At 47.6% G+C, this 27,660-nt stretch overlaps 1 protein-coding gene across 2 annotated transcripts in view; it reads left to right on the plus strand.

Moving 5' to 3' along the window:
- Positions 1–27,660, plus strand: part of MAN1C1 (mannosidase alpha class 1C member 1) — a 129,615-nt gene that overhangs the window by 30,713 nt on the left and 71,242 nt on the right. For both annotated transcript variants that reach the window (XM_088790566.1, XM_088790565.1), the window contains exon 2: positions 20,246–20,342. In XM_088790566.1, coding sequence (XP_088646692.1) covers positions 20,246–20,342 — 97 coding nt within the window. The remainder of the gene's footprint in view (positions 1–20,245; positions 20,343–27,660) is intronic.

Consider the following 27,660-nt stretch of genomic DNA (forward strand, 5'->3'; position numbering starts at 1 on the left):
AGCCCACTGGCCCATGTGGGAATCGAACCGGCAGCCTTCGGAGTTAGGAGCACGGAGCTCTAACCGCCTGAGCCACCGGGCCGGCCCCAAGAAATCTTTTTTTTAATAACAAAAGTTACATGTTGTACAAACATTGATATAGCTGCTTTCCAGCCTTTCTGATTGCACAGAACTGGGTGAGTCCATTTAGCTGCCATCTCCTGTGATCCCACAGTAGGGCTGGGTCTGCCTGCGGGACACACCCAGTCATGTGTTAAAAAGCTGATTCGTGAGCCATTGTTAAATTTTCAGGGGCCGGACCGGTGGCTCAGGCGGTTGGAGCTCCGAGCTCCTGACTCCAAAGGCTGCCGGTTTGATTCCCACGTGGGCCAGTCGGCTCTCAACCACAAGGTTGCCGGTTCAACTCCTGCAGGGAATGGTGGGCTGCGCCCCCTGCAACTAGCAACAGCAGCTGAACCTGGAGCTGGGCTGCGCCCTCCACAACTAAGACTGAAAGGACAACAGCTTGACTTGGAAAAAAGTCCTGGAAGTACACACTGTTCCCCAAGAAAGTCCTGTGCCCCTTCCCCAATAAAATCTCTAAAAAAAAAAAAAAAATTCAGAAATGTTGTCGGCTGATTGTTAAAAACAGCCACGATTCTAAAATTAATTATGTAAATTTACAATTAAGTAATTATATTAAAAAGCAAAGGTAGCAAATACTCAAAATCTATCACTTCCTAATTAATTTACTATGCTTGATTATTTTATCTGTGGTCTTGAGGATTTATATACATCGATTGTATCTGTATAGAATGGTGTGCATTTCTTCCCAACATTGTTGATAGCTGGAAATTGGCTGTAGTGGAAATAGTTACGCCACAGAAAGGGTAGAGAAAATGTTAATAATGCAGAGTACACTTTAAAGTGTATCATTGTAAATAGCACAAAGAAAATAACCTTCTTGTTTTCAAAAACGACACCAATCCCTTTCAGGAAAGAATCCGCTCATGTCATTGACAAACAAATGAAGTTCTGGTATGTTTCTATTTCATTTTTGTCGTCTTAAGGTAAATGAAAATACCAAGCAGTGCTCATGTGGGAACTACACCTTTACCAGCGCCCCACTGGGTACAGCTGTGCTGCCTGGCCCATGTATGCTGTTACCACCTCAGGCCTTTGACTGGCATGGCCAAGGCCCCTTTCACTCACTGACTCCTTTATTCAACAAGTAAGTATTGAGTGTGTCCTATGTGCTGGGCATCGGAAACACAGCAGGGAACAAACCAGACAACAAACAAAATATGTCAACCCCATACTGTGCATTTTCAAACTCTTCCCTTCTTCCAGGCGCAGGTGCGCCCTCTCTCTGTGTCTTGATCGCCCCCACGGAGGGTGAGCTCTGCCTCCACCATGGTCACCTCTTTCAACTTTGCACTGATGGGGACGAGCCTTGGCTCAGCTTGAGGACAGCGTCTGAGCAGAGTCATGTGCGAATGGCTTAGAACTTGAATGAAGGCCCGGGATTGCATATTGAAGTAGCTTTGTGGGAGAAAGCCAGGAAGAGGGAAGCAAAATCAGTTTCTTTAGAGTTTGTGAAAATGGGCTGCATCCTCCTAATCTAATGATTTGTTAGCTGTTCTCTGTGCTGTGGGGTTAGAGGAGGTCTGAAATGAGTCCTTTGCACCTGAAAGGCCTTAAAAATATTTAATAGAAGAAATACCATGGGGTAGCCCGTGATTGACTCATCTACTTGTTCAGCAAATACAAGTGCCTGCCCAGCGCCAAGGGCTTGCAAGCTCCGTGAGCTGCCAAGCCAAATGATCCACAGTCTCTCCCCGTGAGGGATTTTCAAACTTGTGGGGCAGTTTATAATCCCGATCACTGGCCAGTGAGCAGAAGCCGTCCCCATCTCTTTGGAATCAAGCCCCACAGGCAGCCATTTTCCTCTTTTCTGTCCTCCCCCAACTTAGCGTTGATCTCAGTTCGTCATTACATGTCTCTGTCCATGTTTGACGGATGTCTGTCTCTCTCACAGGAATAGAATGTCGGCTCCAGGAGGGCAGGGACCCGTGCCTGTCCTCACAGGGCACAAGTAGTCACTCATTCGGGAGAAACTTGGTGAATAAGTGAGTGAAGGGAGGACGCAGCGTGGAGGAGGGATATTGATATGGGGGAGAGGGAACTGGGGAGGAGGCGTGAGCTGGAAGAAGGACTTCGGGCAGGTGAAGCCAAACTCATGCATTTGTCAAAGTCCCACCCAGACATCACGTCCATCACATAGCGGTGTGTTACCCTTTCCCTCTGGAGAGATCTCTGTGACAGAACACGGCCGTTTTCATTAGAGCTTTTATGTGAGTCTTCACCTTTCTTGAGTCACAGATCCCTCTGCTAATCTGATTAAAACTTTAAACCTTCCTCCCCAGAATAATACACATGTACATATGCACACAAAAAACCACAGTTTTACATTGAGTTTCAAGGGGTTCACGGGCTCCCATTCCATCCATAAACCCCAAATGAAAAACCTTGCTTTTAAAAATGATTCCACACGGTAGCCACATCCGGTTCCTGTAGCCCCAATATCGAGCACAGTTCATGGCACAGAGGCAGTACTTACTGTGGACTATTGGATGGATGAATAGAAGACGGATGAGTCGATGGGTACGTTAAGAAGTGGCCTGACTTGCCACGACCTGTTCAGGGTTGAACTAATAATTCCATCAGAGTCACCAGGGGGGCAAGGGTCAGCTTGAGCAGTGAACAGCAGCACTCGTCACCCCACTGGTCTGTCCTGGTCCTCGGAATGTGGTTCTGCCCACACCTGGGAGGCCCACGAACTTCATATGACCATTTTCCAAATAAAACTTCGAACATGGTATCTGACACATTGTCTAATAATGGGACAGAATATTTTAAATTGGGCCTGGTCCAGAAAATCAGATTATGTGATTCTAAAGGAATATAATTTAGTCCTGGGGCTGATTGGGTTGTTCCTGGAGCTTCTTTAAACCCCCAGAAGGGGTAGATCAGAGACTAGGCTGCACCCATACAGACTAGGTTATTAGTCTTTCAGTTCTGGGTAGAGGGGCCCAGCACGGCCGGTCATTGTCCTCCACATCTTCTCCATGGTCACTGGATTGATGAGCTAATCCCGAGTGGTGCCTCTAAATGTTGCCCATCTTCTGCTCATAACTACACCCCTCCCCCCACCAAAAAAAAAAAAAAAAACAGTGGTGTGAATCCCTGGCTTTTAAAATGTTCAACTTGAGCTTAAGTTTTTGTTTTTTTTTGCTTCTATTTTAATCTCTATTTTTTACATTAGGGCATTTGACAGTGTTGATTTTTAGATATCAGAATAGTAAAAAAACATAGGGGGAAAAACCTACAGTACTAGCATTTGCTTGGAAAATAGTTGTCAAGGAAATGGATTTCACAAAACACTTCCTCCCAGGAGAGCTGTCTCTTTCCATGTATCCCCACATTGCACATTATTCTCCTGTGCGATCCTGGTAGACAGAGGTACCATTGGCAGGTAATTTGTCTAGCCAACATCTAATTATGAATTAAAGCCCTTGCTGGCACATTCTCAGGTCAGCAGCCAATGGTGGATAAAGTTCAAGTTCAATTTATAGTGCATCTGAAATGTTCTTGGATGTATAGGAATGACGGAAGCTTTCTTGGCCCTGGCTAGAGACTGGAGAATAGGCTTCTGTAAACTCTATTAGCAGACTGTGGAAGTGCTTAATAGATGGAGCTGAAATTGAAAAACATTGTTTGATTAAAAGAAAAGGCGAAGGCTCATGGGGCAGAGGCTGTGACTCAAGGCGCTCACATAAGGAGATACTTATCTCATGATTAGAGCTCCGGCAGCCCAGGCATCAGCCAGTGGGACGTGGAGAATCCGTCACCGTTAGACATGCCATGTATGTATGTACTGCTCAGTTGTGATCAGACCTCACAAGTGAGGCTGGCGGGTTTAATTCTCACTTGAGAGAACTTGGTCAAAGAAGTGCTGCCCCAAAGAGAGTTATGGCCCCTGACTCTGGCAGGAGGTTAATTACAGACCTCTCCAGTCCCACGGAAGTGCAGGGTCCACGTGTAGACAGGAGAGTGGCTGATAAAGAGGCAGAAAGATGGCCGTGTCTCCATTCCCATTTGTGTTGGGATCTATTGTATTTGCATTCATCTTTAATTATAAAAGCTATTACCATGGGATGGATGATCAATGTTACTCATTTTTGTCATGTTGCCTGGTAACGTCCCTTTGTGCCCGAAGACGCATGTTTCTGTAGTTACAGGCTGAAGAAGTGACGCTTCCTCTTTCTTAGCATTTTGCTATCACAATATGATAAAAAGCTATTTTGAGACAGAGTTGAGTTCAGTCTGTGGGATGAAAAATGGACACAGTGTGATGAGCACCTGAGTCTTTGAAAAGACTTCATTTGAACCAGAATAGTGCTTCACGATACAGTGTGCCCCAGTCGCAAGACAGGAAAAAAATGCTTCTAAACAGTTGACTACATTCTGTTCTCCTCTCTTGGATAATGTTCTGTCCCATTACAGACCAATCTCTACTGTGGGACCCAATTTGCACGTCCCTATGGATTGCATGAGAAGCGAGAAGTTGTGAATCTTTAGGTTTTTGATGATTTCCAACCTAAGAAATGATCACCAATGGAGAAAATAGGATATTAGATATTGCAGGTAGAGTCTATTTGTACCCCTGTGAAGTCAGGTTATCTCCATCACCCTGCTGGTTTTGAAAATGCCCCATTAGTGGAAGAAATGGTGGCAGAGTTATTACTAGAAGTACTCAAAATCATTCTCCTGAAAGGTCACCCTGGTGGAATTTTCAGATAACACTTGGCATCACTATTTTTCTTTTAAGTGGGAAAGCAGCTGCTCTGGGCATGGGGAGAGGTTATCTGTTGGGTTTCAGATCTCTAGTTAAGAATGTAACCTCACAAAAGTGGTTATCGCTTAAAGATAATTACATTCTACAGTGTTCGCACTAAACTCTTGAGATGGACAGATTGGCATATTTAAATCTCAACTCCCAGGCATTTGCTAATTATCATAGCCTAGTTGAGGGGGAAAAAAAACCCTAATCAAATAGCTGTTTAGAGATGCTTTGCATTTTAAAATTTTGCTGGGTTCATCCCAGAAAGAGAGGAAATGTGCCTCTGATTTTCCTCTGGTTCGTTCCCTGACCTAAGAGGGTTTAAACTTTTAATGATTAAGTAGCCCCAGCTAATCACTCAGGAAACATTTTTGCATTTACATTCTCCATCTCTTTGGCATCATTTTCGTCCCTGACCCCCTTTCATCACCCTGGAAGTCTCACTTAGTGAGTTCCCATCTATGAGGGGCCTGTGGAATTCCAGCTAATGAGGCTCATCGTTTTTATTCATTGTTAAGTGTTACTAGCCAGGCCTGGAGTCAGATCTGAGAGTGAACAATTACTCAAATCTTTCTCAGGTTCATAAAGGGAACACCAAGGTCCACAGTGAAAGTAAGAGGAATTTCTCCCTCTTGCCCAGAAAGAGACAAAAAGAGCAGCTGCTTGAGTCAGGAGGTTGAGTAGAAACCACCCTCCTTAAAAAAGGCAACCAAGACTTGTGGTGTTATTTTATTAAGAGCAGCTGGAGAAGACACCCCCACCCCCACCCCTGCCAGCTGAACTGATACCATTTTGCACAATGTTTTTTCAATGCTGTGCTCAGAATTGGGAAAACAGGATGGTGTTCTCCTTCATACAGAATATGTAGCTGTCAGTGGCAGAAATTCACCAAGGCTTTTCTTTTGTAGGAGATGTCTGTCTTTGAGATTTATGAAAGAGCCCCAGTGAGCCACTGTCACCTATAGTTGTACCTCAAAAGCAGGTACAGGGAAGAGAAATTTTGTGAAGTTTCCATAGAATCACCTGTCATCGCCGGCAGGAAGCAGTCAGTCCGTTGGTCTCCCTTCTGTGAAAGGCTCTGTGTTGCCATCTCCACAGGAGCTGCCACCGTCCTGCTTCAGGTTCACAGGTCCCAGCAGGAAGCTGAGATATGGAGGCAGCTTCCAAAAGAGGAAATCCTGGTTTCATAGATGTCAGAGCAGCAGAGCTGGGGCTGGTGCCCTCAGTTCTTTGGGAGTGGGGTGTGTGGATCTGAGGCAGGTGGGCGGAGGCAGCGAAAAATCAAGCCGGCCGAAGGCCTGTGTGAGCTTTGATTCTGATCATTCACACAATTCAACAACCTGGGAAACCGGAAGATCTGAGTTTCCCTCTCTCTCTTAGTCTGTCCCATTAGTTCATCAAGATTAGAGCCTTTAGGTTTTGAGTTAATTATTCTTTGGTATTCTTTTTCAGGGTTTTGAAATGAAATTGCTTGATGTTTTACTCTCTCTCCCGTGTGATTCGGTCATCTTTCCTAATAGGGCTGCAGGAATCCTTGCAAGAACACAGCGCTTCAGCTCAGCATCGCCAAGGAACACATCCTAAAGTGTCCCATGAAAATCAGTCTTGCAGGAGTGAGAGAGCATTAGCAACACCTGATTAGGAATCCACAAGTGCCCCCTGCACGTCATTCGTCAGCGCAGACCTAGAAAAAATGAAAAGAAAGCCTACGCTGAGCTGTCTGATCAATGCAAACTCCAGGAGCTTACAGGGTGACAGCGACTTGGCTTCATAGGACAAATGAGCTCCAAGACCTGAGTCATTTTATATGGCGTTTGCAAGGCTCAGTGGCTCTGTTTACTGCTTTGGAATTCTCTCTCCTGGTGCGAACGGGTAACCTTATCAGTAGGTTTTTCAAGCCTTTCTAGACAAAAAAAAGAAAATATGTACTTTGAAATCTCTGTAATAGGGGCCGAGGAGGAATAAAAAGTCAAAAGCAGTTTCTTAGGCTTACACACGAGAAACAGGAGGCGCTTTTTTTCCAGATACTAATTAAGATCGCTCAGTTGTTACCTTGGCCCCCTCCACCTACTGTCATCCCCTATCCCTGTACTTGGCTTGATTTTTCTTCACAGGGCTTATCACCGTTCAAAGTTACCCTGCTTGTTTGTTTCTGTGTTATTATCTGTCTCCCACACTAGGGAGCGTGAGCCATGAAGGCACTTGCCTGTCTCGTTTACTGCTGTAGGTACCAGCACATGGGGTACAGAGTGATGCTAACACGTATTTTCTGAATAGATCTCAGAAGTGGAGAGGTTGAGGAAAGAACAGGAAGAGGCAAAGGTTGGCACCAGACCTGGGTTTGAATCCAAACCCTTCACTTATTGGCTGTACACTCTTGGAATAGTTACGGAACCTCTCTGAACCTCAGTATTGTTATCTAAACTGGGCACAGTACCTGCTTCCCAGAGTAGCAGTGGAGGATTAAATGAGATGCAGCATGTGATAACATCTGGCCCAGGAGCTGCTACATGGAAATGCCCATTCTCCAAGCCCTGGTTGGCACAATTTTACTGGACAAGAGACGGGGCCCTTCTTTGCCTGTGAGTGTCCAGTGGTTCAGAGACCTCCTTCCTGAGTCCAGGAGTGGAATCTGCAAGGAGAACCACCAGGAAATGTAGACATTCCACATGGATGGGTTAAAAACGGGCCCAAGGATGCTATACCCAGAACTGATTCCTGGAGCTATGGTGACACTGGAAAACAAGGCTCCTGCCCTCCTAGCGCCTTCGCTCTCATCCTGGCCCGAGGACCTCCCTGCGAACCCCAAAGGCTCTGCAACAGGGCACCTAGGCCTCTTGTTCTCACAGAGATGCCACTCACAGTCTAGAAAGAGGTTGTCAAGGCTGAACTTCCAGATTTCAAACATCATTGCCTTCCCCAGGGAAACCTGGCAACGGAGATTACTTCTCTCCACGCTCTAATCAAGATCTCTCTACCTCTCACTCTGGTGTTATATTTTGCTTGTTTTTACTTAAATTGTTTTTTTTTCCTTTTTAAAAATTCTTAACATTAAGGCAAAAGAACTGATTCTGCCTTTCTCGTTTCCAGAGGCTCCAGGCACAGCTGGAGCAGCTTTAAAGCAGGTCAGCCGTTCCTTCTAGCAGGCTGAGCCTCCGGGAAATGGGAATTGGGATGTTTCTTATTTTCCAAGAGAAGCAGAACTTCAGGATGGGCCCGTCGGCCCAGGCACAAGGCAGCAGCCAGTTCTCGTTTTGAGTCTCTTGAGTGCCATGTGCTGTCGAGGGGTGTTGGGTCGATGTTTTTTTTGTTCATTCATTCATTCGACAGCGAAACAGTCTGGTGAGATGGAAGGGACATGGCCTTTTGAATCAGCCAGATCCTGGCTTCAAACATTGGCTCTGCCACTTGCCAGCTGCATAGCCCCAAATGTTGGGAAAAAGAGGCTGTCATCTTACCTCAGAGAGCTGTTGAATGGGAAGCAGTGTGCTGCCACGGTTAGGGTGCGAGCTTCCGACTCTCCTCTTGCATCCATCACCTGGCTCTGCCACTAATTTGTTCTGGGTCCTTTGCAGGTTATTTAACCCTCCAGCACTTATTTGCTTCATCGGGTGAAACAGGGCTAATAATGGCAACCTGTTTTGCAAGGTTGGTGTAGGATGAAATCCTTGTGAAGGGTGTGGCCCAGTGCCGGGCACACAGTAAGTGCTCAGCAGATGGCCTCCTCCGCTGGTAGCAGTAACACACGTGGCCATTATTATTACTAATGTGCCCTGTTGACTTCCTCTGTTTGGCCTGGCTCCATGCCAGAGTTGGGAAGGCAGAGGTGAATAGGTCACAGAGCTCAAGGGCAGAGAAGACAGATATGAAAAAAATTATTATCCTGCATGGGAGGTAAGTATTGTCACTGATGGATGGCAAGGGGCTATAGGAGAACAGTGAGTTCCAGGATGCTGGTGCCCACGCTCCAGAATATCAGAATTCCTCATACAGAAAAGAGCTGTGGTGGAGTGGAAATTGAACTGGAAATTGGGTGGTTCATTGAATTTTTCATTGTCAAGTGCAAAGGCCCTGTGGTGATATATTAGTTTTCTGTTGCTACAGTAATACATCATACAGACTCCGTGACTTAAAACTACACAAGTTTATTCTCAGAGAGTTCTGGAGGCCAGAAGTCCAAAATAGGTCTCACTGGGCTAAAATCAAGGTGTTGGCCAGGCTGCATTCCTTTCTGGAAGCTCTAGGGGAGATAATCCATTCCCTTGCCTTTCCCAGCTTCTAGAGGCTGTAGTACATTCCTTGGCTGGTGCCCCTTGCTCCATCTTCAAAGCCCACAATGGCCAGTGGAGTCTTTCTCACATTTCTCCCCATTGACACTGACTCGCCTGCCTCCCTCTTTGACTGCAAAGGACGCTTGTGATTCTCGTGGGCCCACCTGGAGAATCCAGGCTCATCTCCCCATCTCAAGGTCAGCTGATTAGCAGCCTTAATTCCATCTGAAATCTTGATTCCATCTTACTATATATGCTCAGCCGGTTCCAGGGATTAAGACGGGGGCACTTTGGGGGCCATTATTCTGCATACCCTTGGTAGGAAGGGGCTGTGTGTTTTTGAGGTGTTGTCCAGAGGCCCCCGTGGCTGAAGTGTGGAGAGTGGGAAGGGCTGTGGAAAGAGGTCAGAGGCAGGCCTTCCCGTCACAGGGCCATGGGAGGCTCCTGGAGGACCGTACAGAGGGAAGAACACTTAATGCTTTGCATTTGCAAAGGCTTGCTTTGGAGGTTGCGTGGAGAAAGGATACAGGTGAGCTCTGGCAAGAGAGGGAGCAGGGAGGCCTTTGCTGAGGTTTGGGGCAGCGGTGGACGGGGTGGGGGTGGGGACAGAGGTGAATGAGAGACGTATGTCAGAGATGTCACGGTCAGACTTCCTGGAGAATAGACGTGAGCTGCGGAGGAAATGGACACTCAGAGCTGAGGTTTCAGGAGGACGGTGGTGCTGCCCCTGGCGTGGGAGGACAGTGACTGGGGAGCCCAGGGCAGGCAGTGATGACACTGACCATGAGTTTTCTGTGTGCCGGGCCCTGTGCTGAATGCCTTGCCTTGTAATGAATCCAAACAGCGCTCAATTCATGGCAAGTACAGTAATTGTTCGATTTTGTGAGGCGGTGGAGTGTTGTGGCCAAGAGCATAGACTGTCTGGATTCCAATCCTGGCTCTGCCACTTACTTGCTGTGACACTTGGGCATGTGCCTCAGTTTCCTCATGTGAGAATGAGAGTAATCATACACTAATCTTGTAAGATTAGTGTGAGGATGAAATGAGTTCATATATATGTAAAGCACTGATGACTCATGGAAAACCCTGGATAAGCATAATATAGCAATGTTATTATTTTTAAACAAATGGGAACATCGAGGCACAGAGAGGTTAAGTACCTTGCCTGAGGACACACAGCTGGGTAGAGCTGGGATCCAAAGCCAGGCTCTGACCTACTACATTTTACCTCATCCTTGAGAGCACCTTTCAGAGCTGTGATGAAAATTGCATGTGCTAATAATACATGTAAAACCTCTCATGGTGCTTGGCCCATGGTATATGCCTCATAAATATATGTATAGAAGGTGGGACAATTAAGTTCGTGAACACATCCTAGAAAAAGTCCTACATACCTCATTGCTGAATATCACTACGGTCACCTTTGAAGCACTCCCCCTGGGAAGATATGCACTGACCCCAGAGCCTAGTCTACTCTTCAAAGCAATTTTGGAACTCTTTTTCTGGAATGGCCATCAGAGCTGTTGTCATATTACCCTTGATGTCCTGAATGGTATCAAAATGTCTTCCTTTCAATATTTCCTTTATCTTTGGGTAAAGAAAGAAGTCACTGGGGGCCAGATCAGGTGAGTAGGGAGGGTGTTCCAATACAGTTATTTGTTTACTAGTAAAAATTCCCTCACAGACAGTGCCGTGTGAGCTGGTGCATTGTCGTGATGCAAGAGCCATGAATTGTTGGTGAAAAGTTCCGGTTGTCTAACTTTTTCATGCAGCATTTTCAGCACTTCCAAATAGTAAACTTGGTTAACTATTTGTCCAGTTGGTACAAATTAATAATGAATAATCCCTCTGATATCAAAAAAGGTTAGCAATGTCGTTGCAACATGTTCTCGAACTTAATTGTATGGAAGTGCAGTTTCTTTTCTGTAAAACAGGGGTGATGACACCCACCCTGCCTCGCTCACAGGTGACTATCAGGCTTAAATGAGGAAGGCACGTTGGAAATGGTAGAGCTACCTGATTTAAAACCACCATATAGGCGGTTTTAGTACTACAGTTCTTCAAAAGGGCCTCTTTGAATCATTTTCCCTTGGAAATTCACTTGCCGAAGAGCTGAGGTGGTCCCTACTGCCATTTATCTTTTTCCCCTACACCCCATCTCCCTGCGCCAGCCCCCCTGACACCCAGACTGTGACAGGAGAGAGGAGTGGGGAGCACCCTTCCCTTTGCAGTCTCAGTGCAGTGACAGAGCTCAGATTTCTGACCTTTTCCATCATGTGACCTCCTTTTGTTCGTCTGCAGACTGCGCCAAGATCATCAAGGTTCTCACTAGGAATGTGTCTCACCCATTCTCGCTTTCCCTTATGGCCTGGTCGTTGGGGCAGTTTCTTTGGTGGGACTTGGGTAAATCCTTGTTGAGTCAAAGCCGCTGGGCAGTGGGTGTTTATGTCCCAGGCATCCCGATTTTCCCACAGTCCTCATGACAGGAGCAGCCCATGGGGGCTCCCCTGGTGCTGTATCCATCCTTAGACATTCAACATACAGGGTCTTTATGGAGGGCCTCTGTGCTGGGCACTCAGCCAGCTGTTGCAGAGCAATAGTGAGCAATGGAGGCTACATTCCCGTGGGGGGAATAGATGCTAATCAGTCATTCACACAATTAATGTAAAATTCTGACTTTGGTAACCCTCTGTAATATGGGAATTCAGCCTGATCCAGGAGGCCGGCCTTCCTGAGGACATGGCAACTAAGCTGAGAGCTAAAAGATGAGTGGGATTTGCCAGGCCAAGGTGGCAGGACAAGTGATCCAAGGAGAGGGCCTGTCGCGTGCGGAGGACCTGTGGCGAGAGGAGGTGTGGTTTTCTGAGGAACTGAGAATGAAAGCTCGTGTGGATGGGGAGAGAAGGGGAGGGTATGCTGAGGCTGGAGGCAGGAGTGGGTGGGACTCTGCAGGGCTCAATGGGCCTTATTGAGTGTGACCTTTATGTCTGATGGAAGTGTGTTTAAGTGGGTGTTGGGGGTGACGTGGAGATACGAAGAAATTTGCATTTCACATCATCTCCCTGGCTACAGTGTGGAGAACAGTGTAGGAGGCCGAGAGAGAGAGAACTCCTCTAGGCAAGTTAGGAGGCTGCTGCAGGATCCTGGGGAAAGGTGCGCAGAGAGAACTGGATGGAGAGATACTTAGTAGGTAAATTAATAGGGTAGCAATCATGCTATGGCTGCTTTGGATTGGACACATATTACATACCAGCTGCGGTGCTAAAGCACTTTACCTATGTTATTTACTCTCAGGGTTATCATAAGGATTAACTATTCCCGTCCTTCTTTTACAGATGAGGAAACTGAGTCTCAGAGAGGTTAGGTCACTCAAGGTCACTCAGCCGGAAGGTACAAAGCCCTGTAGCAGTGTCTCAAACTTCAATGTGCATTCGGGTCACCTGCGGATCTTGTTAAAATGCTGGTTCTCACTCATTAAGTCTGGGGTGAGGCCCAGGACACTGCATTTCTAGCATGCTCCCTGGGAGTGTCCATCTGCTGGGTGCTGGGCCACATGTGAGCAGCAAGGGTCTGTCTGCCTCCACACTCGTAACCATGGTGCCTTAGGACTGCTAGAGATGGGGTGAGATTCCTGAGACTGCTCAAATCCGAATCCCCTTGGGCAGGATGTGGGAGAGCTGTCTGGACCTCAGAGAGGGAGGTAGGGAGCTATACCACATTTTCATTACCTACATGTGCCTTCTTTTTTTTTTTTTTTTAAGTGTGTTTTTCCAGGACCCATCACTTCCAAGTCAAGTAGTTGTTTCAGTCTGTTGTGGAGGGCGCAGCTCACTGGCCCATGTGGGGATCGAATCAGCAACCTTGTTAAGAGCACCGCACTCCCATTCTAACCCACTGAGCAAATCGGCCGCCCCTACATGTGTCTTTCAATCAGTAGCCCAGGCAGACCCAAAAGTGGGAGGGTTGGAGGCAGGACCGCACCCTTCTTCTTCCCTCAACCCCCAGCATAACCAAATCCTGCCTGCATCCAGCTTCTGCACGACAGACCGGGGAGTCCGTGTATTCACAGATGTCTCTCTCCTCAGCCATCACCGCTCCCATCATTTTGTGGGGCACCTATGGACAGGGGTGGATTGAGAAATCTAACGTGGATAGTGTTCAGGTACCAAGCTGTCTGTGGTTTCTGGGGACTGTGCTGAATGTGAAGGGGGAAAAATCAACCCAGTGTTCTGATCTCTATCTGTGTGGTCATGAGATCCCAGGATCACTGGAGACCAAATCCTCTCCCTCTCAGCCCTGCGAATGGGGCCAGGTGTCACTGCTGGGAGATGCCAGCGTGAGTCATGATGTGAGCACTTGCCTTCAATGACCGGGAAATCTACCTCCCTTCTTGGCAGCTTTGAGATGTTGCACCTGTGGTTCTGGGTCACCGCCAGACTTGATCCTGTTTGTGTGTGGGTTTTATTTTAAAAGGGGGAGAATGTCTCACTGTTTCTGTGCTCCCCCCAGTTGCCCCCAAAGAACTTTCTTTCCCCCCAGTTGCCCCCAAAGAACTTTCCATCTCAGACTTTCTGTTGGTTTTCCCCTCTGGAGGTGGTCTGCCAGCATTCCCATTCCCTCCCTCCTCAAATGCATCCTGTCTCTCGGTTGCATCGTTCTGGGGCTCCTCAGCTGGGGTGGGCATCTGTACCTGGATTCTAGTCACTTTTCTGTAGGAGAGTATCTTAGAGCTGAGACAGGTAGAAGAACATCTTAAAATAATAATGTCTGCCTCAAACTAGTAAATATTTTTCATTTTAAGATTTCATGTCATTGGGATTTGTTCCGGTAGACAAGAAGAGCTTTTGTTTGAGAAAACTGACAAGATGTCTTGCGATTCAGCTCGGATTGCTCTGCTTGTCTCTCTATCACTGGAGCTTTGTTTTCTGCCTTTGCAGGACTCGGTGAAGGGAAGGTTTTGTAGTCTATTGTTAGGTGTTCTTTGACTCTGTAAATCATAGGCTGATGGAAGGGCGGGGCTTCCAGAGACCGTCTAGAGCTGCCTTCCGTCTCAAGCACGGACGTGCACACACACAAATGATGACTGGTGGGCATTTCTAGCAGAGGGACACCTTCTCTTGGTATTTAGTTCTTATGTCTCTTGATTCTTACAGTCATGTTCTTGAGTCTGTCCCCATTTTCTCTCGCCATAGCTGAGGTCTCCCTGGCCCCAGTCACCTGCTTCACTGGCCTGACCCATCGGTGTGGAGACACGACCATCCCTGTGCTATTAACTGCTGTGACCTGGCCTTGGCAAGTCACTTCCCCTCTGTGGGTCTCACATAGTTCTTGTAACTATATGATGTCTTTGAAGCTCAGATTCTGTTTGACTCGGAGATTCTGGCTCTTTGCTTCAACTTCTGTTGTTCCTCTTGCTGGTTGGCCTTCTCTCTGACTTCCGGCGGTGAAGACCTGCTTCTCTCCTATCGAAACGCATCTCCATTCCACCCACCTCATGCCCAATCACCCAAGCACTCCCTTTCGACTTAGGTGCACCACTGTATCCTTTCTTCCTTATGTTTTTCATTTTGACAACATTTAATTTTCACATTACAAACATTTCTAGATATTCATCATAGAAAACCCAGGAAATATAGTGTCCAGTGGTACCTCAGTTTTCGAGCGTCTCTGTTGACAAATATTTCGGTTTATGAACGCCATAAATTTTATGGATCCATGGTATCATTAGATAGTAAAATTCATGCTAAATTTGCAGTTTTAGGGGTTGGTTTTAAAGATCTGGAATAGATTCATCCATTTTGCATTACTTTCTATGGGGAAACTGCACCTCGGTTTTCGAATGTTTCAGAACTCGAACAGTCTTCCGGAACGGATTATGTTCGAAAACCGAGGTGCCCCTGTTATTAAGTGTACAAAGTGTACTGAAATTTTCTCTGATACACTGATGCATAGACCAGTAAGTTTCATACTATATAATTTGGTATCCTGCTTTTCCACTTAGTATTATATAATGAGCCTTTTTGTATATCCCTAATCGTTTAGAAACATGTTTTTAAATATCTGTTTAATACTTTACATCTCATACTTTGTTTAGCCCTTGCATGGTAATTTCTAAATGGGAGCAATACCAATTGTTCAAGCCCACTGAACTACCCAAATCAAACAAGACAAAATGTGCAAAGAGGTGCACAGATGTTTACAATGATTATGTTACTTTTATATCCCCAAGTGAACTCCTTTATTGTCACAAAATTGTTATACATTTTCCTATCCATAAAATTTTCCACAGTGGTGGGCAAAACAAGTTATCTGCATTTAATCTTTAAAAGGGAACATACATATTAATAGCTTTAAATTTTTTTCTAGCAATTTCTTAGAGACTCTGGAAGTTACTCAAAATATAGAAAAAGGAGTGTGCACAAAGGTATTCATTATGGCATTATTTATAATAACCCTAAAGTAGAAATCACTGAAATGTCCAATTATAAGGGAGGGAGGTTAAGTAAATGGTGCTGAATCTACTTGCTGGGCTATTATATAGCTATTTAAAATGATATTTACAAACCTTTTGTAATAAGATGGAATAGGTATATGTCATCATCACTGGAAGAAGCATAGAAGAATGGAAAAAGTAGAAAGCAAAACACCAAAATGGGAATGGTGGTTATAGTATTTGATTAATGGGTGATTGTTTTCTTTCTGTTTTTCTACAATGAGCATGTATACCTTGGATGGATGATAGATAGATAGATAGATAGATAGATAGATAGATAGATAGATAGATAGAACCTTATTTTTAAACTATGGTAAAGGATGTACGCAGAGGAGGGAAGTAAGCACAGAACTGAGCTAAGTGAAAGGACCGATCCAGGTGTGGGAGGAGAGGGCATAGGGGCTGAAGCTCAGACTGTGCTGGGACTTCTGGAAAATGCTCAGAACCATCAAAGGGGCCTTTTATTTATTTTTGGAGCAGGAAGAACAGAGTAAGGACAGGCGCCTCACAAACATGGTAATATACTTATAAAAGGAGAAGCCAAATTGCTAGTTCCGCATTTGCTCCATTTCCTACCCGAGTGGGCAGGATGGGCTTGATGAGGGGGATGTGAAAGCCCAGAGGGTTTTTGAGGAGCTGTGGGTAAGAGGAGCTGCAAGGAGACGGGCAACAGGCTCATTCTGTCCAATTTAAAGTGGAGGAAAATAGAATTCTGTAACATATAAATTTGGGTGAAAATGACATCAACCTCCAGCAAAGTGCCCTCATCGGTTTTTAAAAACAATAATTTGACTTGGAGAAAAGTTGCAAAAATCTAACAAAGATTTCACATTTACCCTTCACCCAGATTCCTCAAATGTTAATGTTTTACCCTGTTTCTCTCTCTCTCTCTCTCTCTCTCTCTCTCTCTCTCTCCACACACACACACACACACACACACTTATTTTCTGAATCTTTGAGAGTTGGCTTCTCCTGACTGAAGATCTGTAGTGTGGAAGCATATGAGTTGTCTTCCCCATGGCCCAAAGGGGAAAACAGATTTGGATTGATTAAGGAAGAACTTTGTGAAACCCACAATGGCATGGGCTGCCTGGTAACGTAGTGAGCACCCCGTCATTGGGGGTGTTCAAAGAGAAATGAATCTTTTATTAAGGAACTTGCATGGGGCAGGAGGTGGTCTGGGTGACTTTGAGGTCTTAGAACTGCCTAAGAATAAAGCCAGGCCTGTCTATCTCTAAAGCCAAGTCCAGGGTTCACCCAAGGCACTTTTCACCAGTTCCAGATTAAGATTAGCCTTTCTGTGTATCGTGCTCTTCTGTGCTCCTCACAGTCTTACTTGACCATCAGTATACTTGGGTCCCCACAAAGCTTCCCTTGAGACACACGCTTGCCCTCTTCAGAGCACTTCTGTTGCTTACAAGCCCCTCTCCTTTGACCTGGTACCTGTCTTATCTGTGACATGTGTGGTTCACATCAAGTCCTCCAGCCATGTCTTAAGCTCCAGAGCCAATTTTCCTGTGTTCATACATTCATTTAGCAAATATGTAATGAGCACCTGTTACGTGCCAGCCCCTGGATGAGTTGCAGTGAAAAGGGGGTAGAGGGACTGACTAAATAGTTGCAAGTACACACAGAGGCTTGGCTGCAGGCTGCTGAGGGACTGGGCCTCAGGAATGTGGGGTAGGACTGGGGGCGTGACTTAGGATGGGCTGGGGAGGAGGGCTCCCTGCGAAAGTGCCCTTTCAGCTGGGATCTGATGGAAGACAAGCAGTTGGCAGGAAATAGAGGGTAGGGGCCGGGAGAACACCCCCCCCCCACCATGGCTGAAGCCCAAACTGGCCAAGCAGAGGACGGGACACCTGGCAGGTGCTGCTTAGGAAGAGAAATAAGGGCAGCCTGGCTGGGGGTCTTTCCTGTCGCCTGCTCATCCAGCACCTGGGCTGAGGCACTTGTGAACTGAGGTAGGAGATGTGTGTGGTTGAGGGTGTGCATATACTTGAGCACGTGTGTGTGCATGCACGCATGTGCGTGTGACTGAGAGCAGCTCTGATTGCCTTCTGAATCCAGTCCCAGATGACACAGGGATCACTGCTGCCGTCATTTCTCCCCCTCCCCCCATTGATGTGGATGACTGAGAACAGGCCACATTCCAAACATCTCCGTGTCTCTGCAGTGACAGCTTCTTGAGAACATGATACCTATGATTCTCCTAATTACTCCTGTACACCCACCTCGCTCGCTCGCTCGCTCGCTCTTAAGCAGGAGGGGTTTTGAGGGTAGGGTGCAGTTCTCCCCCTCCAGACCTCTGCTCCTTTCCTGCTGTCATTTATGTTTTAACAGCCTCCTGCCGCTCTCTCACCTCACCACCTTCCTTCCCTCCCCTCACACTGACTTAATTGTGGGAGCAGCCCCCCCATAAGAGAGACTGAAGGAGGAGGCCAGCCTCCCTCAAGCGCTCATACCCAGCAATTAGTTTCTGTTATTGCCAATTCAAGATAAGTAGAAAATAACAGGAATGGAACCAGGACTCAAAGCCTGTGCTAAGTGCTTGGCACATGTTACCATGACATTTGCATATGTGTCACATGGGAAGCCACATACCAGGCCAGGCACAGGGGTGAGGTCTGCTGGTCTGGGAGTTGAAAGAGCTAGATTCCAGCCCTGCTGGCTGTGCCGCCCTGACCACTTTCCGTCTCTGAGCCTCATTTTCCTCATCTATGTGGTGAGGAGGTAGTACTAGGTTATTCTGCCATTTCATGGAGAGCCCAGGCTGTAGACCTGTCACGTCTGCCCCCCTGTTCTGTGCGTCTGGGCCACCGCAGTAGTGCCTGCCCTGATGTGCTGCAAGAAACGGATTCTAAGCCTTGGCACCGGGAGAGGCAGAGCACAGAAATGCAGGTGGAAATGTCCAGAAAGAGTAGTGCTGAGGCAGGAAGGGAGGCTGAGAGAGAAGAGAAGAAAAGCAAAAGGGAGCCTGGAAGTGAGGTGAGAAATAGAAATGGACACATAATAGATAAGTGGTTCTCAAATGTGGCACATGGGCCAGCAGCAGCCCTGGGGAACGTGTTAGAAAAGCAAACTCGTGGGCCCACCCAGGCCTGATGAATCGGAAACTGCAATGGGGCCCTTTTAAGAGGCCCCCGAGGTGATCTGGTGCACGCTAAAGTTTCAGGACTAATAGGATGGACAGAAGGAGGGGTGGACGGATGAGGCTTGGAGAACCAGGCGGGTAGTTTAAAGGCTAAGGAGGGAAGGGAAACCAGCGTTTGTGGATCACTTGCTATGTCAAGTCAGAAACTGGGCATTTCCAGCTACTTTCTTTCATTTAATCCTTTCAAGATTGTGGCAAAGCAGGCCTTGTTGTTCTCCATTCAAAGATGAGGCATCTGAGGCTCAGAGATGTTTAGTCACTGGCCAGAGTCAAAGAGAACAACAGTTAGGATTAGAACCCAGGCCTCTGGCCCCAAAGCCTGAGTTCTTTCTACCACACCAGGCTGCCTCCCCATCCACCTGTACCCTCAGCTGTGCCTCTACCGTCTGCACTGGCTCCCTCCCCTACCCCCACGGTCGCCCCAGAGCTCTGCCCTCCCCCTTCTGCAGCCTGCCATGCAAAGGCAAAATGCAGGAACCACAAAAGCAAAGGGAGGCCCTGGGGGAGGATGGTGGAGGGAAGAGGGTTGGGGTGAATTGTCACCTTGCGTGCCACCATCCTCCAGTGCTAAGTGCAGCCAGGGGACCAAGGTGTTTGTGTAATGCTCCCAAGGGGCTGACATAGTTGCCTTAATGTAGTAAGAACTTCACTCACACACTGGATGACAAAGTCGACAAATACTCATTGCTGCCTACATGTGCCAAACCCTGGCTGGGTGCTGTGGGGGAAACTGAGGCCAGGTAAGTGTAGTTTCTGGCTGCAAGGAGTTTATGGTGCAGAGCCAGGAAAGTAAAAAGTAACAGTGACGAGTTAGGGTGCTAGGGAGCCTGGGACAGCCAGGGTAGGTCCAGCCAAGTTTTGGAGGAGTTTAAAGAGACTCATGTGGTGACTTTAAGGGACAACACCAAGGCTTTGGGGACAGACCTAAGGCTTCGGAGCCAGAGGGCATGGGTTCAGTTCCCAGCACTCTGACTCACTGGGTAACGTTGGGCAAATCACCTCAAGTCTGACCTGTCTCCTCACCTACAAAACGGAGTTAACGGTCCCCACACAGCGGATTGTTCTATTTGATTCCAACAGGCATCACCATTCAGTGAGTGGTTTCCTGCCCCTCACAGGGCACTTTAGGCCAGAGCAACACAGAGAAGGCTTCTTGGAAGAAAGAGGTAGCTCTTCACTTTGGCACTGAAGCATGGCGTGTGCCTTTTCTAGGAAATCGATGCATAGACTCTGGACATCCCGGAGAGAATGGCCTTCCAGGCAGATGTGACTATAAATAAAATTAGAGTTACATATAACTATAGGAGGAAGGAGGCGCCTTCCTCAATATGGAAGATTGTTTTTCATATGTGGTTTCAAACCCTGCCGCAAAGGGCAGAGCGGGGTGGCCAGTCGGCACTGTGGGGCACCACCACGCTCAGTGCTCGGTTTCCTGCCTTTTCCTGCAGATGATGCGGTTCGCCTGGCAGAGCTATCGGCGGTACGCGATGGGGAAGAACGAGCTCCGGCCCCTCACCAAGGACGGCTACGAGGGCAACATGTTCGGTGAGTTGCCGTCGGGGAGAGCCACTGCCCCCTGGTGGCCGAGCGGAATTGTATTGTTGGCTTTTCACTTCGCGGGCTCTGTCCCATTTCCCCAGTCCTGGAGCTCCCGAGTCTGGTTTCTTTCTGGGCTTTTCAGGCTTCTGAGCCATCTAGTTTGGGGGGAACCCATACGCTTCCCTCTAACCATACACACTTCTTTACATACAGCGATCATTTATTTCTTATTGCAAACAAACTCGGAAATGTGAGGAGTAGGGACGGTGCGTGCGTGATGGAGACTTGTTTCCACGGAGGAGGTTTGGAATTCTGTAGGACACAGGATTCGGTTTAAACCCGCTCCTCCCAGTGTAGCTGTAAAATAATCTTTGGTTCCTTCACAGAGAAACCAAACACATTTCCGATGAGGTATGCACGTAAGCTGCCTTCAGGGCCTTGGGGGGGGCGTCACCCACACAGGGACTTGGTGGCCTCGTTTGGGAGCAGCACCGGTGCTGCTGTGTGTGTGCAGGCAGCTTGTGTGCGATGTGCAGCCTCAGCGCTGAGGGCCCTGCTCTGCCAGCAGGAGTCTCCTAACGCAGAAAGCTTCTCTCCGCTGGAGAGACTGCAAGGTGGCTCCTTGTGGGCCTGGCCTCAGATTTCCAACTTAACACCCATCCAAGTTGCCAGCTGCCCTCTCTGCGGGCCTTTCACGTGAAAGGACGCTGGAGGCAGCGTGGCTTCTTTCTTCCTTAAGAGATAGGAGCTATCTGGGGCTAGAGACAGAAATTCATTCCCTGTATTCCTCACCCCTTAGAGACATAACCTCCTGAAGTCAAGAACCAAAGAAAAGTCCCAGGAAAATCTCAAAAGCATATTTACAAGGGATGACCCCCCCACACGTGTGGCCCTGTCAGAAATATCTGTGTTATTTAAAAGTGATATGGGATCTCCCTTCCTCCTTCTAACCAGCCAGTATCACGACCTTTCTGGCTGTTCAGACAATTCGCTCCTCTCGCGGGAAGGGAGGTGTGTGAATTTGGGTAGCTTCTCTCCCCCTCCCCCATTATCATAGGAATGTAGGGAAATGAGAAAATATCAAAAAAGTGTAAAGCAGACAAAAAAAATAACTTGTTCTGCCACATCAGTGCAGCCTCTGTTGATATCTTGGCTTATTTCCATCCAATCGTTTCTTTTTTTTTTTTTTTTTAATTAAAGTTTATTGGGGCAACAATTGTTAGTAAAGTTACATAGATTTCAGGTGTACAATTCTGTATTACATCATCTATGAATCACATTGTGTGTTCACCACCCAGAGTCAGTTCTCTTTCCATCAACATATATTTGATCGCTTTTTTAAATTTACTTTTTTTCTTATCTTTTTTTTTAGTGTTAGGATATGCACGTCCTTTTATTCTTGGCAGCTGGTCTTAGACAACCTCCTTCTCGCTGACTAAAGTTGAATTACAATCTTTTCTTCTGTGTGCTTTTTTCCCCTTTATATACGATTTTATGTCCTTTCTTTTTGTTTGTCTTTTTTTGCTTAATGTTACATCATAAGGGTTTCCCTAACTCATTTAAATTTTTTCATAAAGAATGTTGTTAGTGGTTACAGTTGTTGCAGGGATGTGCCATTAATTCATTTAACCATCCTGCTAATGTTGGACAAAGGTCATTTCCAATTTTTCGCTGTTAAAAATCATGCAGCAATTATCATCTTTGTGCATTGAATGTTGTCTTAGGATCGATGCCTAGAGAGGACTCCTGAGTCAGAAGGGAGGAAGACAGATGTTTCTTTACCCTCCAATAGGAAACATGTGGATTCCAGGTTAGGAGCCTGGCTGCCTCACCTGCCTAGGACACAGGCCTTCCCCAACAGCCCACTGCATCATGGGGAAAGGTGGCTGGTGTGGCTCTCCTCAGTTATTGGAGCTTTGGCCACCAGTGTAAATCAGGGACATAATCGGGGAAGCTTCTCCTCTCCTTCTCCCTACACAGGTTGCAGATAGTCAGGGAATTGATGGAGGCTGGGGGCGTAGCTATTGCTCAGACTGTCCACAGGGATAGACGGAGCACCATGGGGAGCATTGCTGGGGGAATTGGGGTAAACCAAGTCCTATTTTGTAAAATTCCCCAAGGCCTGAGATTTAAATCTCAACCTTCCCGCCCCTTTCCAATCACCAGGCCTGGCGGAGAGTTGAGGCCTGGAATGGTAGAAAGACACCTGGACCTTGAGTCAGAAGACCTGGATACAAGTCCTCACTCTTGAGAACAACTATCACTGTATCACAACTAATGGTCAGGTGGCCAAGTCCAGGTCACTTAACCTCTCTGGGCCCCTTTTCGTTCATCCTTCACACTGGAACAGCTTTGAGAGCGTGCCTGAATATGCAAGTGTATGAGTGATTTATGATTTCTGTTATAATAAATGCAGTTGGCAGTTGCCCCAGTGAGCCCATGGAGGGTTCTGAGATCCCGTGGTTGTCCTTCTCCCAAGAGTGGACTTGGCAGGGCCCTGGATACCCCATCACCCAGTGCCTACAGCAGTCCTGGCAGTGAGGCAGAGCCTTCCTTCCACAGCCAGCAAATGAGCTGCAGTGGGCAGCTGGCTCCTGGAAAAGGAGAATGTACAGGGACCCAGACACCAGGCAGAGAGAGCTGGTCCTGATTTACTCTTCCACTCAACAGATGCTTGTTTGGTACCATGCCCAGTGCTGACTGCTAGGGATACAGGGATAAATGGCACGGCAAAAACCCCACCAACTCTGCCACGACATGTACTGGCAGCCTTCCCTGGGCCTCCTGGGGTCTGTCCAGGTGCTCTCGGAGAGAGGGACAAGTGGAGGATGCTCACAAGTGAGGAGGTGAGCAGTCCTTCACTGGCTTGAGGTTCTGTGCCTCTGGAGCCCAGTAGTTCACATTCAGACTTCTTCCTGGTCGTGTGACCTTGGGTAAGTCATTTCTCTCTAAGCTTGAGTTTTTCTATAAAGTGGAGCTAAAGAAGACATCAAACCCCCAGCCCAGGGCCTGCCTGACACACTGAACCCACTTGACAGGTAGTAGCTATTTGTGGTTACTATTACCACAAATGGTCTTATGATACAGAGGCTTATGGGCGTGCGCCCAGAGGAGAAAGGCTAAGGGGCATTTTAGAAAACTGGAGGAGGCTCTAGTTTGGGGTAGATCCATGAGGGGCTTTGAAGCCAGACTATTCTCAAAGACAGAACGAGATGAACTGACCTGAATTAGGCTGCTTATCACACCACCACTTCTTTTTCTGGACTCATATGGGCTGCTGGGTAGCAACGTTCCTGGACTCTGGCCGCTGCTGTCATCAATGACCTCCCTATGACCTGGGACCTGCAGGGAATGGTCAGGTGGCAGCAAGGCCCACCCTGCCCCACCTGTCTGAGTCAATGTGCAGGGGACCCTGAGCTGCCTCCTGGTGCTGTGTGGACACAGGCTCTTGCAGCCTCCACCCGAGGCCTGCAGGGCCAGGAGGGCTGCACACCAGGAAGGGTGATGCGTTCACACTGGTGCCTGGCTTTGCAGGATGTGCAGGAGCTGCAGCGAGGACATCGGAGGGTAGCCTGGTCTCCCTGTGTGGCATTTCACCAAACCGAATTCTCCTCCTGACCACCCACGCGCCCTTCCCTGAATCTCACTTTGAGAGCAAGACCTCTGGGTGAGGTACCTCTCAAGCTAGTTCTCGAGTCCTAAGCAATTTCGTGTCAAAGTGGCTTCCTTGTTTACCATCATCCGGCTCAGCAGGCCCTGTCAGGAAATGCTCCCAAGACCCCAGAGGCTGTGAGCAAAGAAGACACAGCCTGATCCTTGCCTTGTGGCCCAGGCCAGGGCAGATATCTGCCTCTTTCCCCCTCCTCTGAGAGGTGGCCAGATGGGACAGTAAATGTTCAGTTGGGTGGCGGAAAGAGTATGGACGTTGGATCCAAGCGGGCCTTAGTGGAACCTCTGTGTTGCCAGTTAGCAGCTGTGTGGCTTCTGACTTCAGAGTGGGACAGAGGCCACTGCCTCCTGGGCCTGTGGTCACAAGTAAAGAGGAGACAAATACAGGGTTTAGTCCCATGTCAGGCGCAGAGTAGATACTTGATGGCTGCGTTCTTATCACTATTAAGTCACAGAGGTGAGTCTGTCACTTCAAGAATGCATTCCATGGGGGAAGGCAGAGGAACCAGCCACAAAGTGACAGGCACAGCTTCCTCACCCTTAAAAAGGGGCTGCTGCTAGGGCTTGGGGGATTTAAAATAAGTTAGGTGAAGAGCATGGACTCTTGAGATCCGGCAGCTTGGATGTGTGTGCTGCTGTGCCACTTACCTGCTGTGTGACCTTGGGCAAGTTTCTTAACCTTTTTGGACCTTAGTGCCCATTCCTAGGATTATTTTGAGAACTAAATGAATTAGCACTTGAGAAGTGCCTATATTCATGCCTGGCACATAGAAAACATTCTTCAAATTCAGCTGCTCTGAGGATGACATAAAGCCCATGGGACAGGATGTGCTTCTGCTGGTTTGACCAAGGCGTGCCCAAGCGTCTGGTCCTAGGGCTTTCCCCACCTGGTTCCCTCCTTCCCTGTTCCCCCAGCCTTTGAGTGACCATGGCAGAGACCGTGGGTGGGCAGGCCACGGGTAGGTAATGTGCCTCTCACGCCATTATTTAGGCAGCCTACAGCGGAATTTTTAATAGGGAAAAGGAAGGGGAAGGTTAGGGTTCAAGGCTGTGGGAGAAATCGGCCTTCTGCCAGCATAAAGGTTTCTAGGCGAGTAGTAAGTGACACCTCAAACTCGGTGTCAGCTGCCAGCCTTGAAACACTTAAGGAGCATTCATCTTCCAAGAAATCAGAGCGACTCATGAGAACTCCATCCTCCTCAGCAGTGGGGAAATCCGCAAAGGGTACAGAGTCTTGGGAGGGGGCCACTAGAGAGGCCTCTGAAGGCAAGTCTGACTCCCTCATCTTAAAGTTGGGGAAATCAAGCTCAGACAGGGGAAGGGGCCTGCCCAAGTTAACACAGCATGTTCATTGTAGAACTGGCGTCACCCGCTCTGAGATTAGCCAAATCGTCCAAGGTCAGACTATTGAAATGCAGACCTGTGGTCACGGCCAGATCACCACCAGGAACAAGAAATCCTCACAGCTTTAGCAGGTGCAAACTATCAGGACGGGTGTGATTTGGGGGCCAAGACGCCACCGCTCCCTGTACATGTATTATAGGCACTGTCGCTGTATTTTCTTGTGTCCTCCTCACAGCCCTTACCCCTCTGACCCCCATTTCACAGATGAGGAAACTGAGACTTGTTGAGTTCCAGGACTTGCTTAGCCACACAGTTGTCAAACAGAGACTTGATCACAGGACTGTCATATTCTAAAACCCAGTCCATTAATCACCATGTTGCTCTGTCCCCCAGTGATCACATATGGTGACCGGAGAGAAGGGAACGGGGCGGAGGAGTGGTCTCAGGTTAGTGGTGTTGCATCTTCTCCGTCGCCCTCGTGGAAGCGGGGGAAGACCTGTACTTCTGGCCGGGGTGTCTGCAGCACCCATATCCAGGCTTCAGTACTTACTGGACATCAACTGAGTATTCAGGGCCTGTGCAAAAAAGATTCAGACTTCCCTCTTTTCTCCCAGCATAGGAAAATATTTTCTCCCTGCCCAATCACCTAGAAACACCTCTTTGCAAAACAGGCCATTGGCCATCAGCATGACGAGCTGAGAGAAGCATGGGTTAGAGAACCAGACCAGCCTGCCTTTCAATCCTGGTTCTGCCACTTACTAGTCATGTGACCCTGAGCGGGTTTCTCTGTACCTGTTTCTCCATCTGTACAATGAGGATAATACCTAATTCACTCAACAATTGTGAAGATTAGATAAAATGGATGTGTGTAAGTGCTTGCCCGTATGCACTCATTAGCTGTAAGCTGTTACCATCACTATTATATTTGTTTTAAAATAACTGTGAGAATAATTATATCCCAAGGAAAGAAACAGTGCCTGGATCATTGTAGGCACTCGGGAAGTATTACAGAATGAAAAAATTGCCTCCCGCAGTCTGCCTGCCCTCCGTCCTGAGTTTGGCAGCGGAAGGGCTGGGTACTGCTTTGCTCTCTATTCCCCTCATTCTCACGGCCTTGACCTTCTCTGTCACAAAGTGCAGTTAGAATCAGCAGACTAACCCTGTAAGAGCAGCTGTCTTGCTCAGTCAGCAGATGTGATCTCAGGCATCTTCTCTGTGGAGGACGGAGGTGCTTGCGTGGCCAAAAGCAATGTCCCCTTGCTGCGAGCCGGCCCAGGATGACCGTGAGAGCCCCAAATTAGATTGAGCCTCTGCCCTGTGAATCGCCGATAGAACTGCCAACGAAATCCCCATTTTGAGGGGTGATTGATGGCCTTGGGTAGGTTAAGAGACAAAATGAACACAGCATGATTTTCAGATCACAGGCTGGGAATGCTTGGCCTTGGCAGAAAGAAAAGTCATCTTTGCCTTGTAAACAGAGCAGATATGATGTTGAAGAGGGAATAAATCCAGGCCCCAAGATGTCATTTTTACAATTGCTTTTTGGCGTGTGACTTAGTGCCTTCTGCAGAATGTTCACAGTGACACACACACACACACACACACCCCAATCTCACTGGGCCTTTTTGTGGGGGTGAGAGTTACTCTACCAGTGTGGCTGCCTGGGGAACTGCACACTTTGCTAGACAGACCGTTTGTGAAAACCACCTGCTTCCCCAGTTCTCATCGGATCTCCATGTTTCCACGATCTCTGACTTTGTTTCTGGGAGGCAGCAGTTTTGACTTTGGAGATATACCCGGGGTTCAAATCCCCAGCAGGTATGAGCTGAATGAAATGGGGCAAGTCACTGAGTTCTCTGAACCCCAGTTCATTCACCTGTAAAAAGGGCAGGGGGCCTCAGTAGCGCCTGGCACATACTAAGTCCTCACAAAGCATGAGTGTCTTCCTTCCCTGCATGGACCCACCGCCTTCCCGGTCCCTTTTCCTTTTCTCCTTTTATTGGGTAACAGAGCTCTTTGCCTTATCTGGCTGAAAATACTGTATCCACTTCTTATGAGCTTTGTTTTAGGAGTATTTTTGTTTATCCTGAAAAAGAAAAAGGAAAAACAAAACACCAAGTGTCCATAGTTTTGGAAAATCACTGTCAGGCCTTGGTGCACATTCCTGACCCAGGCCTTGAGTTTGTTTTGAGAAAGAGCTGTCATCAGCCTCAGAAGTGGTGATGTTGCAATTCCTGTATAGAATGGGTCAGGCCTAAGGGCAGCAAGCAAATCTAACCAGGTTTTTGGAGCCCTGGTTGCTCCATCTGGA

This window comes from Rhinolophus sinicus, chromosome 14, assembly GCF_057876585.1.
Source record: "Rhinolophus sinicus isolate RSI-liver-muscle chromosome 14, RSI-T2T, whole genome shotgun sequence".
In the NCBI taxonomy this organism is placed as follows: Eukaryota; Metazoa; Chordata; class Mammalia; order Chiroptera; family Rhinolophidae; genus Rhinolophus; species Rhinolophus sinicus.